Source organism: Equus przewalskii, chromosome 8, assembly GCF_037783145.1.
Source record: "Equus przewalskii isolate Varuska chromosome 8, EquPr2, whole genome shotgun sequence".
In the NCBI taxonomy this organism is placed as follows: domain Eukaryota; kingdom Metazoa; phylum Chordata; class Mammalia; order Perissodactyla; family Equidae; genus Equus; species Equus przewalskii.
In genome coordinates, this window is record NC_091838.1 from 83882102 (window position 1) to 83900006 (window position 17905).

Here is a 17905-nt window from a genome sequence, read left to right on the forward strand (position 1 = left end):
CTTTTTGGGGGTCAAGTAGTTTTTAGCATTCCATCTTATTTCCCGTTTTCTTATTTGCTGCACCTGTTTGTTTGTTGCTCTCAGTTTTATATTGTAAGTCTTTAACTCTCAGTGTATTTTCACATATACAGTGTAAGAAATTTTCAACAATATTCTTTCACTTCCCTGCAGCTCCTTTGTCCTACTGTTGTCATACATTTTACTGCTAAATATGTTCTAACTGCCACAGAATAATTGTTACTTTTACTTTCAACAATTATCTTGTAATGAAATTTAAACATTAGAAGAGGAGACTTTTTTTTCTTTAAAGATTTTATTATTTTCCTTTTTTCTCCCCAAAGCCCCCCAGTACATAGTTGTATATTTTTTGTTGTGGGTCCTTCCAGTTGTGGCATGTGGGACGCCACCCCAGCATGGCCCGACGAGCAGTGCCATGTCCGTGCCCAGGATTCGAACCAATGAAACACTGGGCTGCCTGCAGCGGAGCGCATGAACTTAACCACTCGGCCACGGGGCCAGCCCCAGAAAGAGACTTTGATATTTACGTACACATTTACTATTACTGGTCCAAGTTTATATCTTGTATCCTGCAACCTGAACAATGTCCTTTATCATTTATTTTATTGCAAGTCTGCCAAGGACAAGTTCTCTCAGCTTTTGTCTTCTGAAATTATCTTTATATTGCCTTCATTTTTTGAAGGATACTTTTGCTGGATATAGAATTTTATATTGACAGGTTTTTTTTCTTTCATCACCTTGAAGATGTCATCCCATTTTCATCTGGCTTGCTCCATTTCTGATGAAAACTTGGTAGTCCTTCCTGTCTTTGTTCTCCTGTATATAATGTGCCTTTTTTCCCTCTAGGTGCTTTTAAGATTTTATCACTGGCTTTCAGCCATTTGGTTGTGATGTACCTTGCTATGGTTTTGTTTGTTTTTATCCTGCTTGTTTATTGACTTTGGATTTGTGGGTTTATGATTTTCATCAAATTTGGAATCTTTTCCATTACAGTCTCTGAGTGGTGGTGGGCGGGGCTGAGTGTTGCATGTGGTGAGTGTTGTCCTGCACCGTGGTGTGGGGAGTGCCGTACCTGGAGGGTGTGTGCTGTGGGCTGAGTTGCTGAGGAGGCCAGATCAAAGCACAGTCCGAGGTGAGGTGAGAGGGGTGTGGGGCAGGGCATTCACAGACCCCAGGTGCAGGGACATCCAACCCGGACTCAGGCTAAGAGCTCTCCTGCTGCACTGGACTGCTGGGATGTCCCCTTGCCAAGGGAAGGAGTCAAAGTTTTGTGCCCAAGCATGTACCCTTCTGGGCAGGGTCTTTATCCATCAACTGGGTCTGCTGGACCTTCTGCGTGGGGTCCTCATACCTTCCTAGCTGTTCATGGATGGCACACTACCTCCTGGGCATCCCTGTCTCCCACTTGGTCTTGAGAAGGGGTTCACACAGGTGGCTCAGTCTCCCTGGCTCCCTGATCTTTGGCAAGTACTGGGATAGCTGCAGTGTGCCCTGTGCGGAGGGAACCAGGTCGAGGCCCCAGGAGCACTGGTATCAGCCCTGGCTATGGTTCAACATCACCTGAGGAGCTTTCACAGGCCCAAGATGGGCCCCCCTGCAGTAGTCTGGGCAGCCTCCAAAGGCACACTCTTTTTTTTATTATTATTTTTGAGGTTATGATAGTTTACAACCTTGTGAAATTTCAGTTGTACATTATTGCTTATCGGTCATATTGTAGGTGCACCACTTCACTCTTTGTGCCCATCCCTCAGACCCCTCTCCCCCAGTAACCACTAACCTGTTGTCCTTGTCCACGTGTTTATCTTCCACATATGAGTGGAGTCATACAGAGTTTGTCTTTCTCTATCTGGCTTATTTCACTTAACGTAATACCCTCAAGGTCCATCCATGTTGCTGTGAATGGGACAATTTTATCCTTTTTTATGGCTGAGTAGTATTCCATTGTATACATATATACCATATCTTCTTTATCCAGTCATCAGTTGGTGGGCACTTAGGTTGCTTCCACGTCTTGGCTGTTGTGAATAATGCTGCAATGAACATAGGGGTGCATGAGTCTCTTGGAATTCCTGACGTCAAGTTCTTTGGATACTTACCCAGTAGTGAGATGGCTGGGTCATGTGGTATTTCCATTTTTAATTTTTGAGAAATTTCCATACTGTTTTCCATAGTGGCTGCACCAGTTTGCATTCCGGCAGCGTATGAGGGTTCCCTTTTCTCCACACCCTCGCTAACATTTGTTATTTTTAGTCTTAGTGATTATAGCCATTTTAACAGGCGTAAGGTGATATCTTAGTGTAGTTTTGATTTGCATTTCCCTGATGATCAGCGATGATGAGCATCTTTTCATGTACCTGTTGGCCATCCATATATCTTCTTTGGAGAAATGTCTGTTCATATCCCCTGCCCATTTTTTGATAGAGTTGTTTGATTTTTTGTTGTTGAGTTCACGCTTTCATTTTTAATTAAACTTTTTGAGATACTTGTAGATTCACTTGCACTTGTAAGATGTAATGTGGAGAGTCCTGCGTTCTGTTTACTCCATCTCCCCCGATGGTAGCATCTTGAATACTGTAGTACATCACAACCAGGAGATTGACACTGATACCATCCAGATACAGAACATCACCTTTCCACCAAGATCTCTCATGTTACCCTTTTATAGGCACATCTGCTTCTCTTCTGCACCCAACCCCTCCTTCTCAGCTGGCACCCATTAATCTGTTTTCTCCATTTCTATAATTTTGTCATTTCAAGAATTAAATAAATAGAATCAAAGAGTATGTATGGACTCAATCTCTTGGGGCCAGGTGTCTCTGGCTTCCATGGGTATAAAATCTCCTGGTACTGGCATAAAGTCAGACATACAGACCAATGGAATAGAATAGAGAAACCAGAAATAAACCCTTGCATTTATGGTCAGATGATTTTTGATGATGGTGCCAAGACAATTCAATGGAGAAGAGACAGTCTTTTCAACAGACAGTGCTGGGAAAACTGGCTATCCACAGGCAAAAGAATGAAGTGGGGGCCTAACCTAACACCATATACAAAAATTAACTCAAAATGGATCAAAGACCTAAACCTAAGAGGTAAAACTATAAAACTCCCTGGAGAAAACATAGGGGGAAAGCTTCATGATATTAGATTTGGCAATGATTTCTTGGATATGATACCAAAAGCACAAGCAACAAAAGCAAAAATAGATATATGAGACTTCATCAAAGTTAAAAATTGTGTATCAAAGGACACTACCAACAGAGTAAAACGGTAACCCATAGAATGGATAAAATATTTGCATATCACATATCTGATAAAACATTAATACCCAAAATATATAAATAACTTCTAAAAATCAACAAGAAAATCTCCATTCAAAAATGGGCAACAGGCTTGAATAGACATTTCTCCAGAGAAGATATATGAATGGCCAATAAAGATATGAAAAGATGCCTGACATCATTAATCACTAGGGAAATGCAAATGAAAACTACAGTGAGAGACCTCCTCATACCCATTAGGATGGCAATTATCAAAACAGAAAATAACAAGTGTTGGTGAGAATGTGGAGAATTGGAACCCTGGTGTACTGCTGGTTGAAATGTAAAGTGGTACAGCCCCTATGGAAAACAGTCTGGTGGTTCCTTGATACGTTAAAATAGAATTATAGTCATAGGTCACTTCATGATGGGGATACATTCTGAGAAATGCGTCGTTAGGTGATTTTGTCATGAAAAAATGCCAGAGTGTACTTACACAAACCTGGATGCTATGGCCCATTGCTCCTAGACTACAAGCCTGGACAGGATGTTACTGCACTGAATACTGTGGGCAACTGTAACAGGGGTAGTATATCTGTACCTAAGCATAGAAAAGGTACGGTAAAATACAGTATAAAAGATGAAAAATGGAGCCAGCCCTGATGGCCTAGTGGTTAAATTTCGGCATTCTCACCACTTTGGCGGCCTGGGTTCAGTTCTTGGGCGTGGAACCACACCACTCGTCTGTCATTGGCCATGCTGTGGCAGCAGCTCACATTGAAGAACTAGAAGGACTTACAACTAGAATATACAACTATGCATTGGGGCTTTGGGAAGGAAAAAAAAAAAAAGGAAGATTGGCAAGAGATGTTAGCTCAGGGTGACTCTTCTCCAGCCCTCCCAAAAAAAGATAAAAAATGGTACACCTGTATAGGGCGCTCACCATGAACGGAGCCTGCAGGACTGGAAGCAGCTCTGGGCGAGTCAGTGAGCCAGCAGTGAGTGAATGTGAAGGCCCAGGACATCAGTACTGCAGACTTTATAAAGACTGTATACTTAGGCTACACTCAATTTATTTTAAAATTTTTATTCAATAATAAACTTAGCTTATGCTAACTTCTTTATAAACTTTTTAATTTTTCAAACTTTTTGACTTTTGTAATAACAGTTGAAAACACAAACACATTGCACAGCTGTACAAAAATATTTCCTTTATATCCTTATTCTATAAGCTTTTTCTATTTAAAAAAATTTTTGTTTTTTTTTTACTTTTAAAATTTTTTTGTTAAAACCTAAGAGACGAACACATTAGCCTAGGCCTACACAGGGTCAGGATCATCAATATCACCATCTTCCATCTCCACATCCTCCCACGGCAGGACCTGAGGGGCAGGGACACACATGGAGCTATCGTCTATGATAGCAACGCCTTCTGGAACACCTCCCGAAGGACCTGAAGGTTGGCTTACACCAGCGTCACCACAAACACCGCTTCGCTGGACATTACGATGGCTACCTCGTCACTAGGCGATGGAATTTTCCAGCTCCATGATAATCTTATGGGACCACCACTGTATATGCGGTTTGTCATTGACCAAAACGTCATTCCGCGGCACACGACTGTACCATCTGACCCAGCAATTCCGCTTCTGGGTGGACGCCCAAAAGAACTGAAAGCAGGATCTTGTACACCCATGGTCGTAGCAGCATATTCACAATAGCCAAAAAAAGCACCCCCAGCGTCCATCAGGGGATGAATGGATAAAGAAAGTACGATCTATCCACACAATAGAGCTCTTATGCACCCTTAAAGGAAGAAATCCTGTCACACACTACCACGTAGATGAACCTTGAGGACATCATGCTAAGTGAAATAAGCCAGCCACAAAGAGACAAATACGGTACGTCTCCACTTATCCGATGTACTTAATCAAATTCATAGAGGCAGATGGTTGTCAAGGGCTGGGGCGAAGAGCGGACAGAAGCGGTTGTTTAATGGGTGCTGAGTTGCTGGTTTGCAAGATGAAGCTTGGAGCTCAAAAGCACAATGTGAATGTACTTAACACCACTGCACACTTAATGGCTAAGATAATAAATTTTATGTCATGTGTGCTTTACCACAGTAGAAATAAAAACCCACAGACCTCCCCGCGCGCTCAGAGCGCGCCCCTCAGCTGGGGGCGGAGGTGGGAGACGGAGGCTGAGTGGGGCCGGCTGGCTCGCCCCTTGGACCCCTGGGAGCCGCCTGCGCGCACCACTGAGACGGGCTTCCGGGCTGGGCGGGAGCGCCGCTTCCGGTGGCGGAAGGAGCACTTCCGCTGGGGAAGTTTGAGAAAGCTGGAGCGAGCCGGGAGCCGCGGCGCGGGGCAGCGGGTGAGTCCCGGCGCCGGTTCGTGTCCCGCCCCCTCGCCGCGCCCCCTCCCCGGCCCGCGCCCTCGGGGATCGGACGGCGGGGCCCACCTGCCAGTCAGCGGTGCGCCTCGGCTCCGCTCTCCGCCCGTCCCCGCGCGGCCTCCTCTCCGCGGCCGTGCGTCCTCGGCTCGTTAGGGGCGCGCCCGCGTGCGCTGTGCTGGGCCCCCCGGGACCCGGCCACGGTCACCTCATAGCCGACCTCCGCGTCTGCGACGCCGGCTGGACCACTGCGGTGGGATCCGGACACCGCGTCCCGCTGCCGGCTTAGGGTCACGGCCAGCCAGGTGTCCACACGCCGTCAGCGCGCCTCCCCCGCCATCCCGCGGAGGGCGAGTCTCCCCGCCCCGCCCCGCCCCGCCCCGGCGCCCCCGGCGCCGCGCTGCAAACTCCGTCGTAGTTCACTCCTTCCCGCGGCTCAGACTCCCCCTCCGCGCCCCCACCCCCGCCCTCCGCCTCCGCCCTCGGCTCCCGGAGGTCGTCTCACTGTCTTCCCCTTGCTGCCTTCTGGTGTGTCCACCGGACGGGTCCTTCGAAGACGTAACTCATGCCGGTAGTCTCCCTTCCTGCCTGTCCCGCGAGCTGCGGCCCGGGACCCCTCGGTTCGCCGCCCCTGCCTGCTTCACGGGTCCCTCCCGCCCCCTTTGCTTCCCTAGGCCGCGTCCAGCCCGTTCGCAGCGCGTGGTGGGTGCTCAGTTCAGGGAACCGTTCCGATTTCGTCGCCCTGGTGCTCATCCGTGCCTGGAGGAGCTGGGTCTCCACCTGAACGCTTCTCATGGCGCATGCGCCCGGCGCACCTTTCATGTGTGTCTAGACCACCGGGCGTCTTTTGGTGAAGTGTCTGTTCAAATATTGTGCCCATTTTAAACTGTATTTTTCTTTTTATTATGGACTTGGAGGACTTCTGGATAGGAGTCCTTTGTCAGATACGTGTACTCGGAATGTTTCCTCCGAGTCTGTGGCTTGCCTTGTCATTTCTTAACTGTCTTTTGATAAGCACAATAAATTGATAAGTCCAATGTATCAGTTTTTTTTTAAGGTTAGTGCTTTTAGGGTTCCATGAAAGAAATCTTTGCCTGCCCCAAGGGTATGAAGATATTCTCCGAGTTTTTCTTCTGGACGTTTTATAGCTTCAGCTTTTACATTGCATCCCTGATCCATCTTGAATTCTTTTTGGGTATGGGTGGGGCAGGGGGTGTTAACTGTACAAGTGTAATTTTTTCTATTGTTATGGCACCATTAATTGAAAAAAAAAACTTTGGTGTTTTTGAATTACATTGGTGCCTTTGTCGTAAACACTTAACTGTATGTGTGGGTCTGTTTCCAAACTGTCATGCTCCGTTGATCTGTATGTCTGTCTTTATGCCAACACTACGCCGTCTTAATTACTGTAGCTGAACCTTAGTCTTAGAATCAGGTAGTGTAAGTCTTCCCCCTTTGTTCTTCAAGGTGGATTATTTGAGGTGCTTTGCTTTTCCATGTACGTTTTATAGTCAGCCTGTCCATTTCTACAAAAAAGAAAAGACACCTGCTGGGAATTTTGCCTGGAGTGCCGTTGAAGTTCTGGATCCCTTAGGGAGAATTGAAAGCTTAATCCCCATAAACATGGGCTTTCTCTCAGTTTGCTTCTGTCTTCAAGTTTGCTCAGCTTTGTTTTGTAATTTTGAGAGTGGAGGACTTGCACATTTTTTGTTAAATGTATTTCTAGGTCCAATGTGTGTTTTTTTTCCCACACCGCCAAGCAGTTAACTAAATTGTGAGACTAGCTACCTGGAGATAGTGTCAGACCCCATAGGTTAAGGGTTGAGTTGTGCAGAACTGCCCCCCAATGCGCGCACGCACACTTCAAATGCCACTTGCAGGTCCAGGTCCTCTCTTGTGCTTCTGACCAACTGGCTACCGATCGGAGGGTCCCTCGCCCCCTCCTTGGGTTTGATTAACTTGCTGGAGCGGCTCACAGAACTCACAGGAACATTTTGCTTACTTTACTTAGATCACTGGTTTGTCATGAAAGGATGAAACTCTGGACCAGCCAGAGGGAAGAGATGCACAGGGCACGTATGGGAAGGGTGCGGAGCCTCCATGCCCTCTCCCAGCAGCCACTCTCCCCGAATCTCCACGTGGTCACCAACCTGGACACTCTCCGAACCCCTCCGTTGGGTTATTATGGAGGTTCCATTACGCAAGCATGATTGATGAAATCGTTGGCCCTTGGTGATTGGTCCAACCTCCAGCCCCTGTCCCTTCCCCAGGGGTTGAGGGGAAAGTTCCAACCCTCTCCTCACAGTGTTTGATTCCCCGGCAACCAGGCCTCCCCCCCCAACTTAGGAGCTTTCCAAGTCACCTCATTAACATAAGTTAAAAAAGGGCTCCTGGGGCCGGCCCCATGGCCCAGTGGGTAAGTGCACACGGTCTGCTTCAGCGGCCCGGGGTTTGCCAGTTCGGATCCCGGGTGCAGACATGGCACCACTTGACTAGCCATGCTGTGGCAGGCGTCCCACATATAAAGTAGAGGAAGATGGGCATGGATGTTAGCTCAGGGCCAGTCTTCCTCAGCAAAAAAGAGGAGGATTGGCGGATGTTAGCTCAAGGCTAATCTTCCTCAACAAAAGAAAAAAAAGGGGGGGGGGCGCTCCTTATGAATGAAATTCCAAGGGTTTGAGGAGATTTGTACCAGGAACTGAGGATTTCTTGTTATGCCCCACTAGGCATTTGACTTTTTGTTGTTTTTGCAATTATTACATTGTAATTTTTATTTCACTTTCCCAGTATTCATTGCTGGTAGAAATATAGTTGGTTTTTATATCCTCTGACCTTACTTCACTCATTAGCTCTAGTTTTTATTTGCTTGAGGATTCCTTAGGATTTTCCTACAAGCACTCTCATGTCATCCTTGGATAATGACAGTTCCACTTCTTTGTTTCTAATCTTTATGGCTCTGTTTCTTTCTCCTTCTTTGCACTGGCCTGAACCGCCAGGCTGAGGAGAGGCAGTGAGAGCGGACAGCCGTGCCTTGTTCCTGAGCCCAGAGGGGGAGCTGGGTTTTGACCTTTAGCTGTGATGTCAGCCCAGGCTTATCCGGGTGAGGAGCTTCTGTTCTGTTCCTTGTTTTTCTCGGGATTGGATGATGAATTTTAACAAATGCCTTTTCTACATCTACTGAGATAATCATATAGTTTTCTTATGGTAGTTTTTCTCCTTTATTCTGTTAATGTGGGTAATTGTGTTGCTTCATTTTCAAGTGACAGGAAAAGTTGAGGAAGTCATTGTGACTGAAAGTGATGCCATGCCCTTGAAAGGAAAAGATGAGGAAAATCTCAACCTGACAAACATACTCAGGAAAACATCTAGCAGTTAGCTGTAACTACCAGTGAATGTCAAAGGATGAACCCCATGAACTTCCGGCAGAACTCTCAGCTGGAGTGGCTGGGCCGGAGGTGGGTGTGGCGAGTGAGGCAGATGGGTGTGAAGAGAGGTTGCCACAGAGGCCCGAGCTGAGCTGGGCAAAGGCATCCTTCTGGGAAGTTGTGCTCTGATCTGGTGCCTTCCAGCCCTGGAGTCATTAACTCCAGTGAATGATGATCAAACCAACTTTGTATTCTTCAGATAAACTCCATTTGGAGTTTTGTTGGAGACTATAGTTCTTTTTATAGATCACTGTATTGGACTTCCTAATATTTTGTTAGGAATTTCTGTGTCTGCTTATGAGTGAGGTTGGACTGCACTTTTCTTGTCTTATAGTGTCTTTATCAGGTTTTGGTATGAAGGCTTTGCTGGCCTCGTGAGACAAGCTGGAATGTATTCTTTCTCAGTTCCTGTAAAGGCTTCTAAGATTGGTGCTAGTCTTCCTTAAGGGTTTGGTGCCGTTCATCAGTGAATCAGCTGGGTCTGGTGTTTTCCCTGTGGGAGGGTTTTTTTTTTTTTTGTCAGTTTCATAGTGTGCTTTTAAGGGAATTTGTCTCTTTCATCTCAGTTACTGAGTTTGTTGGCATGAAGTTGCTTGTAACGGCCCTTTATGATACTTCTAATGTCTAAGGGATCTGTAGCGAGGCCTCTTTCTTTCATTCCTAATATGGGCAACTAGGCATCTTCCTCCAGCTGGTCTGTCTTTTCTCGGGGCATCTTTAGAACTGGCCTCTCCTGCATCTTGGGGCTCCATGTTTCACCCAGGCAGGACACAGGAGCCCACTGTGGCAGGAGTCTTTGGGCTTCCAGGAGGGTGGTTCTGAACAGACCTGGGGGAAGATGCTTGATCTGAGCAGAGCCTGCTGCTCGGTTTGGGAGCTTGTGGCTTATTCCCCAAACTAGGTGAAGAATGATGAAGCTCTGATGGAGAATAAGGAAGAATAAAGAGCTGCACCATAGCTGCGTTTGGGGGAAGGCTGTGAGGTGGCCTTGTTTGTGGGAAGATGCCCGAGGACGTTTGTGTGTGCAGTGCCATGGGCATGGGCTGTCCTGGTCCTGTCTCCTGGGGGGGAACCCAGGCTGCCTCAAGTGGGGTTTTAGCCCCAAATTCTCCAGTGACATGTCTGCAAAAAAGCTGTTGGCTTTCAGCCATAAATGGCTGCTCTCAGCTATCATTTGGTGAGAGACTGTGGCTTGCCTTCTGGAATGTCATGGTCCTTGTGTGTGAGGTAGCACATCGCAGCTAGTGATTTCCCTACAGTGGTGCTGGCCCGCTCCGCGCCCCCAGTTCCCCTTCTATTATGGAGCATCCCCTGCTAGCAGCATCCCCTGCCAGCATGTGTGCCCTTGTGTCACTGGTTTTTCCTGAATCCCCCTCGGCCCCCTGAGTAGGTGCAGCTCCTGAGTCAGGTGGGGGCTTCCAGGCTGCAGCTCTCACTCACTCTCTGTCTCCCCAGATTGGCTGCTCTTCGGCACCTGCCTTTCCCCAGCGAGGGCCCACACGTCTCCCTGCAGGCCACTGCTGTTCCCATGGATGTGTCCCAGGTGAGCGCAGCCTTCCCCAGCCCTGCAGGTGCCCGAGCCCCAGCCTCCAGCCCACCGTGGCGAGGGGTCCACGGTGGTGGCTCCAGAGGTCTGTGGCTCCCTGCCTGATTGGTCGTTCCCTCTTATGGACTGAGGAACAAAAAGAAAATGTGATTCATTTACAGTAAGACCTCAGTAGATGTTACAGAAAAGTTGAAAATACGTGTCCTTCTCTTAGGTGCTATCTTGTCTGCTAGAGCTGCCATAACTCACTACCACAAGCATTTGAGTACTTCTCACTGTTCTGGAGGCTGAAAGTCCCAGACCAGGGTGCCGGCATGGTCGGGTTCTGGTGAGGACCCACTTCCTGGTGTGCAGACGGCCGCCTGAGAGAGGGGGAGAGTGGGTGTGCAAGCTCTCTGGTGTCTTTTTTTATGAAGACACTGATCCTATCGGATCAGGCCCCACCCTCGTGACCGCTTTTAACCTTAATTACTGCCTTACAGGCCCTGTCTTCAAACAGCCGTACTGGGGTTAGGGCTTCTACGTACAAATTTGGGGGACACAGACATTTAGTCCCTAACATGTGCCTTCCCTCATGCCTAAGCTTCCAGCCTCTGCGCACACACACTTTTTCTTCCAGCCCAGACCTGTGGGTTTTAGCTTCTCTTTATTTCCTGCTGTCCTGCCAGCCTCAAGAGCAGCCAGGTGTGACTTCTTGCTCCTGGGGGGGAGCTGTCTGTTGCAGGAGCCGGTGACCTTCGAGGAGGTGGCCATACACTTCTCAAGGGAGGAGTGGCAGTGTCTGGACCCCAGCCAGAGGGCCCTCTACCGGGACGTGATGCTGGATAATTTTGGGAACTTGGCCGCACTGGGTAAGGACTGTGCTTTCAGTCTCTAGAGCCTCCCTGCTCCCTCGATGGTGCTGGGGCCTGGAGTCCAGGCTACGGGGGTTTGGGAGTGGGAGCCTTTGTCCTATGTCCCATAGAGGGGCTGTTCTGCACCAAGTCTGGCCAAGGGCATTTCTTTGTGCTCTTGGAGGCAGCCCCCTCTTCCTCAGGTCCATCCACTGTTGGACTTGGCACTGCTGGAACCTTCTCTGGGCCTTTGCCAGCAGCAGGGAGGGGGGAAGGAGAGCCCATTTGCTGCCCTGACTCCCTTTCTCTCTGTTGTCTCTGTTTTGGGGCAGCTTCTCTGGAGGATCCCTGAGGACTGGCCTGAGCCCCTGCACCCTCGCTTTGTCCTCTCTACAAATAAAACAGCACCTTTTCTCTCCTTTGAGAAGGATTTTGCGGCCCCAGACCAGACCTCATCTCTCACCTGGAACAGTGGGATGAGCCATGGGTTGAGGAGCAGGAGAGAGCCAAGTTTCAGGAAGCGTGGAGGGCTCCCCATTTTCCCACCTCCCAGCTCCCGGGTGAGCTCAACATGCAGTGTCTGTCCGTTTTCCTCTCCCAGTGGGACTGTGGGTGCCGAGCTGCTTCCTAATGAGACTGTGGAAACCCACGGGGTGTCAGCCACACTCCTGCACTGAGAGCTGCCCCAAGGAGTGCCAAGCACGCCCTGGGGATGTGTGAGGCGGGCAGGCGGCAGGTGCAGCCTCAGTTTGGGTCTGGCCTGAGAGGGCCGGGCACTGTCCTGTGGAGACCCTGGGTGTAGCTATTTGAGGCCTGGCGGCCACATGTGCTCACAGGATGAAGTCAGGAGCCTGACCCGCTTCTCTGAGGGTCTTCCCGGTGGCCTGGGCAGGTGCTTTGTGTGCTGTTTATGCCTTTGTAAAACCAGATGGTAACGGTGCCTCCCTCCATCAATGAGGTGGTGGGCGCAGTGGTGGGCTTCTCTTGTTGATTTCAGATTCTCTCAGAAGTGAGATCAAGCAGATGTGTGAAAATGAGACAAGCTGGGAAGACACTGGGTTGTGTGGAGCCCCAGGACGGAGAGGGTCTCAGGTCCCTGGCTGGAGAGGAGCTTACATCCTGGAGGGTGAGTGGTTCAGAACAACTCTGCAGAGCTCCCCAGCTTCTACATGCCTGTCCCTGGCGTCACCCCCCACCCCACCAGGGCCTTGTTGAATGGACGGAGGCAAGCTTAGGGCGTTCTTTCTACCCTGATTGGTGTCTTTCTTCCTATGCGAAGACAAGTATGTACCTGTACTCTTGGGCCGTGTAAGCCAACTTGAAGTTTAGAGTCTTCCATCATGCCGATGATGCAGGAGTGTACCTAACTCTCACCTGCCTCGGGTGAGCATTTCAGTTCACTTTCATTCCCACTGTTGACACTTCTGGCTTGTCTGTGTGTTTCCTTACCACACCTGTGCCACTTACTTGGAGTGAATCCTTAATTAGATTGAAATGAGCTGATAGGACACATTTTGTAGCTTTTCTTCTGTTTTGCTGGCCCGTCTTCAGGGCTGCCAGCCCTGTGTAAGCGCCTGTGTTCCTCCCCAGGAGCAGGGAAGTCCCTTTACCAGAAGAGACAGCATAATCGGCTGTCGGCAACCCATGAGGAAATCCACGAGTCCAAGAGAGCCGAGGCTGGCGCTGGTTTCGGGAAGAGCTTCCTTCTGAGCTCGGACGACGTGCAGCTTCCCTGCATGGCGGCTCTGCAGTGCGGCGGGTGTGGGGTGTGTTGCGGGCAGCCGCCAGGCCTCCAAGAGCAGCAGGAGTGTCCCGCTCAGGAGCAGCCATTTATCTGTGACACGTGTGGGAAAGTCCTGAGCTGTCACAGCCGGCTCACTGCTCACCAGACGGTCCACACGGGAGCCAAGTCCTTCGCGTGTTTTGAATGTGGCCAGACCTTCAGGTGGGTCTCAAACCTGTTGAGACACCAGAGAAACCACACAAATGAGAAGCCCTTCAGCTGTGAGGTGTGTGGACAGGCCTTCAGCCTGAAAGACCGCCTCGCCCAGCATCGCAAGGTCCACACTGAGCACAAACCCTACCCGTGCGGGGACTGTGGGAAGGCCTTCAAGCAGAAGTCGAACCTTCTCCGGCATCAGCTGCTACACAGCGGGGAGAGGCCTTTCTGCTGCACAGACTGTGGGAAGGCCTTCCGCACCAAGGAGAACCTCACCCACCACCGGAGGATCCACAGCGGGGAGAAGCCCTACACGTGTGCCCAGTGCGGCAAGGCCTTCCGGTGGCCCAAGGGCTTCAGCATCCACCAGAGGCTGCACCTGACCAGGAGGGCCTACGAATGCGACCGCTGCGGGAAGGGCTTCCGCCACCTGGGCTTCTTCACGCGGCATCAGAGGACCCACAGGAGAGGGGAAGTGTAGGAGCGCCCACGGCGCGTGTCTGGGTCTGCAGGCGCCGCGGGAGGCGGTGGGTCCTGACTTAACGAGGCGGGAAGAAGCCACCTTGATCCCAGACCTGCAGGAAAGGTGCAGTCAGAGCTCCTGGCTCTCCCGAGTGGCATCACTGGGAACACCGCCCTCCAGGAGAAGTGGGTCTGAGGGGCACACTGTGGCAAGAGCCCGGGTGCTCCCATGGTCATGGTAGCAGGAGGAGGCCAAGCAGGTGCAGCGCCAGGTTCCAGGTGCCAGGCCCCTGCCCCTCCCCAGGGCCAAGGGCTCTCCCTGTGACCTTAACTTTCTTCCCTTCCTACCTCTTTTTCACTCCCTTCCTTGTCTGGTCTGTTTGTCTTTTTCAACTTGCATCCCATTTCTGCATCTTAAGGCAGCTGTGGGTTTTACACAGAAGTACAGCCCCTCCTGCAGTCTTTGTAGGTGCAACTTAGAAAGGGGCACCTTTGTAATGTCGTGAGCTCGTCAGAGGATTCCAGACCTTCAGTGGTCACCCGGAACTCAGAACCAGAGTTGTGGTTAGCAAGTCCTCTGCGTGAGGACACGGCATCCATCTGGTACCTGCTTGGGCCCGTGTGTCCTCACAAGTGTCTAAGAACCCTGCCCTGGCAGCCCCGTTGCTGTGGCCCCTCTCTCCAGCCTAGATTAACTTGTAGATACTAGGTCTTTGGTAAAACATCATGGCATCTTGCTGTGTGTGTTTGTTAATGTTTGTGAGCACGTGCAGTTTGGAGGGCTTTTCTCCCAGAGTTATGTGATCAGATGCTCGCAGATCTGTCGAAGAAGCCATGTGGGTCTGCACGGTCCTTTCGCTCCAGACTCAGCCCTTTGCTCCCAAGAGCACAGCTGAGTCCCTCCGCCCGGTGAGGTCAGGCACTGGGAGCTTCTGGTACTCTGGTGGTGACTGTCCGTCAGAGCCTGTGTCGGCTGCAGGGACGTGTGGTGAGGAAGCCGGCAGAGGGTTCCCGTGTGGCCCATGAGGCCTGGAGGGGTCTCACCAGACCTGAGTACGCATGTGGATGTGTCACCGACATGGCTCCCGGCCTGTGATGGCTTTGCTCAGCCCCAGGCCCTCTGCTTTTAGGATCTTTCTTTGCTAAGTAGGACCCCCACAGCCACTACCATGTTGTGGCTTTATGGTCACCACAGCAACTGCAGGTGCCTTTGTGCTGGTGGGTGGTGTCCAGGAGCTGATTAGGTCGGAGTGGTTGACTGCTCACCAAGGTGACCACTGCCACGCAAGTCCCCCCACGGCACCTTCAGGAGAGACTTAGGTCCCGCACCTTGAATCAGTGAGTGAAGTCCGGTCTTAGAGCAGTAAGGGACAGCCGTGTTCGCGAGAGGGAGTTTTAGGAGGAAGAGGCACCTCTTTGTTCTAAACTTCAGGCGTCTCCGCTTGACCAGCACGGAAGTATAACTGCCAAGTGCAGCTCCCGAGGGCAGCGGCTCCCACTCAGAGCTGGTCAGGGCAGGACACTTGCCCCCTTGCTGGTATGAACACCGTTTCAGGTTAGCCAAATAGTTGATGAAAGATTCTGATTTTCTTTTGTTTTTTAAGAATTCCAGCTAACAAATGTGGATGGAATGATAGAATTAGAAGTGAGTATACAGGAAATGGGGGGTGAAGGGCAGGTTCAAACCACCAAGAGGAAGCACTGAGCCAGATCAGACAGGGAGATGCTGCCAGGCAGTGACCTCTCAGTGAGTCAGGCTGGGGAAGAGGGGGCCGCCAGGGACCAGTGCTCTGAGGATGTCTGATCCTGATCTGCGCAAACCAGCTGAAGAAGGCACGTCAGAGACTGTTGTGGAAATCTGAGCATGGACTGGATGGTAGTGGTATTAAGGATTTTGTTGTGATAATGTCATGGTGGTTCTGTTTTTATAAGTCCTTATTAAAGACACATTCTGACATTCATGGGTGAAATGATGTGATGTGGGATTTGCTTTAAAATTCTAATAAGGAAGACAAAGCAATATTAGCAGAATGAGTTGTTGAAGCTAGGTGATGGGTATGCTTGAAATTTTTCTGTATTTTTTTTTGTTTTACAGGATATTATATTTTAAGTTCATTAACACTTACTGAAGATGGTTGAAAACAGCCATTAAGTCTTAAGTTACGAAGCCGTCTCAGTTGGCTTGGGCTGCCATAACAAAACACCACAGACTAGGGGTCTTAAATATTGGAAATTGATTTTCTCAGTTCTGGAGCCCAGAAGTCCAAGATGCGGTCAGCATGGTGGGTTCCTGGTGAGGACTCTCTTCCAGGCTTGTAGATGGCCTCCTTCTCGCTGTGTCTTCACATAGTGGACAGAGAGAGAGCTCTGCCGTCTCTTCTTATAAGGGCACTAATACCATCACGGGGCCCACCCTCACGACCTCATCTAACCCTAACCACCTCCCAAAGGCCCCCTCCAAATACCATCCATTAGGGGTTAGGGCTTCCATGTGGGAATTGTGGGGACACAATCCAGGTCATAGCAGGAGCTTCTCTGGGTCAGTCCTGGTCTGTAGACCAGCCTTCTCCTGGCCAGTGAGGACATGGGGGTGTGGGGTGCAGGGCCTCTAGAATAAATGGAAGTCTACCCAATGGAACATTTGAGTGACTTTTCTCTTATTTATGGAATCCAAACATTTGTACTAGTGCCTGTATTTTTCTTCCAGTTCAGAGCTGTTGGGCAGGGAAGTGCCTGGTGGGTTTCCCCCAATGTGTGGAGTTGTGAAGGCCTTCAGATGGTGTTTGTGTGCAGGTCTGAATGGCCTGCCTTGGGGGTGTGAGCAGTCACCGCTCTGGGTAGCACTTCTAAAGACTCGAACTTTGTCCTGCAGGAGCCCGCTGGCCAGGTGACTGTCTCCCCTGTTTCTGGGTTTTAATCCTTCATGATGCAATTGTGTGGAGTTAAATATGAACAATGAATAATTATGTAACTAACTAAATTCCATCTGACGACAATTGTCGACTGATCCCAGCGGCCACCTTGGGCTGAGGGGCAGTTGAAGAGTGGGAGCGTCAGGCCTCCAGCTGCCCCTCGCTCACTGCTGCCGGCTGCTTAGACCACGGCTGTGGTGGACGTCCCAGTCTGTAGTTTCTTGGTGCCCAGCTTCCCAGGCTCTGGCTGGAGAGTCCTTCAAGGGAGCAGTAATTGGCAGACACAGTACTGGCTGGCCAGGCTGTGGCTCCTGTGTGCATTTGCATGTCGCTTCCTGAGAAAGCTGCCTTCAGACAAGATGCAGATGGAGAGTCGTGGTAGTGGAGCTCGTGAGGGCACAACAGGGCCTGCCCCTCAGCTCTTGCTGTCACCACGTCCCCAGGAGGACGGAGTCTCACAGCAGGTGAGAAGTACCAGCCTTCTCAGGGCAGGCGAGCCTGGTGGCAGTGGAGCTCCACCATCAGCCAGGGGAGTAGCTGCCACTTTTGCCTGCGTTTCCCTGGGACAGAGGACACGTGAGTCCACTTTGGGGCAGGATGGTGTCCCACTGGGGCTGATTTGTAAGAATCATGCCTGTGACCTGGCCTTCCACTCTCTGTCCCCAGGGGACGCTCTTGTCCAGCCTGCATGTCTACACCCAGCACACGTGTGCCCTGGAGCAGTGAGAACCCCAGGAACATGAGAACCACACAGTGGCCCCTGCAGCCTTGCCCAAGACCAGGGAGTTTGTGTGTCCAGGGAGAGGAGAGCCTGGCGCTCAGGGAGAGCACATTCCCAGCAGGCCGAGCACCCCGAACAGCCCCAGTGTGTTCTGAAGCCGCAGCCAGACCATCTGGTCATCTTTGGGGAAGCATAATGCTTGGTAAATACAGATGTTTGGGGTCATGCTGGGAAGGATGCATCATAAACACTACATACCTGATGTTCTGGGTCTTCGTGGAGTCTGCAGATGTCCCAAACCCTTGAGACCCTCCACTGAGGGCGCGTGCGCATGGAGTTGGCAGTGCAGGGCCCGGGTAGGAGGCAGCGGCTTCTCCCATGCAGCCTTGCCCTTGATA

The 17905-nt window shown here is 50.5% G+C and overlaps 1 protein-coding gene and 1 long non-coding RNA gene across 4 annotated transcripts in view; one reads left to right on the forward strand and one right to left on the reverse strand.

Moving 5' to 3' along the window:
* The window catches only part of LOC139085296 (uncharacterized), a 15389-nt gene extending 9338 nt beyond the window's left edge, over positions 1 to 6051 (reverse strand). The window contains exon 1 of the long non-coding RNA XR_011543561.1: positions 5739 to 6051. This is a non-coding gene — a long non-coding RNA (uncharacterized lncRNA). The remainder of the gene's footprint in view (positions 1 to 5738) is intronic.
* On the forward strand, positions 5556 to 16512 carry ZNF707 (zinc finger protein 707). Of its 3 annotated transcripts, none has more exons than XM_008536263.2 (6): positions 5556 to 5651; positions 10550 to 10637; positions 11365 to 11491; positions 11902 to 12033; positions 12471 to 12599; positions 13064 to 15844. In XM_008536263.2, the coding sequence occupies exons 2-6, from the start codon at positions 10623 to 10625 to the stop codon at positions 13891 to 13893; spliced, it is 1233 nt and encodes a 410-aa protein (XP_008534485.2). In that variant the 5' UTR covers positions 5556 to 5651; positions 10550 to 10622; the 3' UTR covers positions 13894 to 15844. The 3 variants fall into 3 exon arrangements, with proteins under 3 accessions (XP_008534485.2, XP_008534487.2, XP_070488265.1); XM_070632164.1 differs by lacking the exon at positions 5556 to 5651 and adding an exon at positions 5830 to 5974; XM_008536265.2 differs by lacking the exon at positions 11902 to 12033 and having other exon boundaries at positions 13064 to 16512.
* Positions 16513 to 17905: the final 1393 nt, after the last annotated feature.

Coding starts and splice junctions, on each gene's coding strand:
- ZNF707 (XM_008536263.2), top strand. Junction 11,492..11,901: donor TGGGAACTTGGCCGCACTGG/GTAAGGACTGTG, acceptor TCCTTTGAGAAG/GATTTTGCGGCCCCAGACCA. Junction 12,034..12,470: donor TCCCACCTCCCAGCTCCCGG/GTGAGCTCAACA, acceptor TGTTGATTTCAG/ATTCTCTCAGAAGTGAGATC.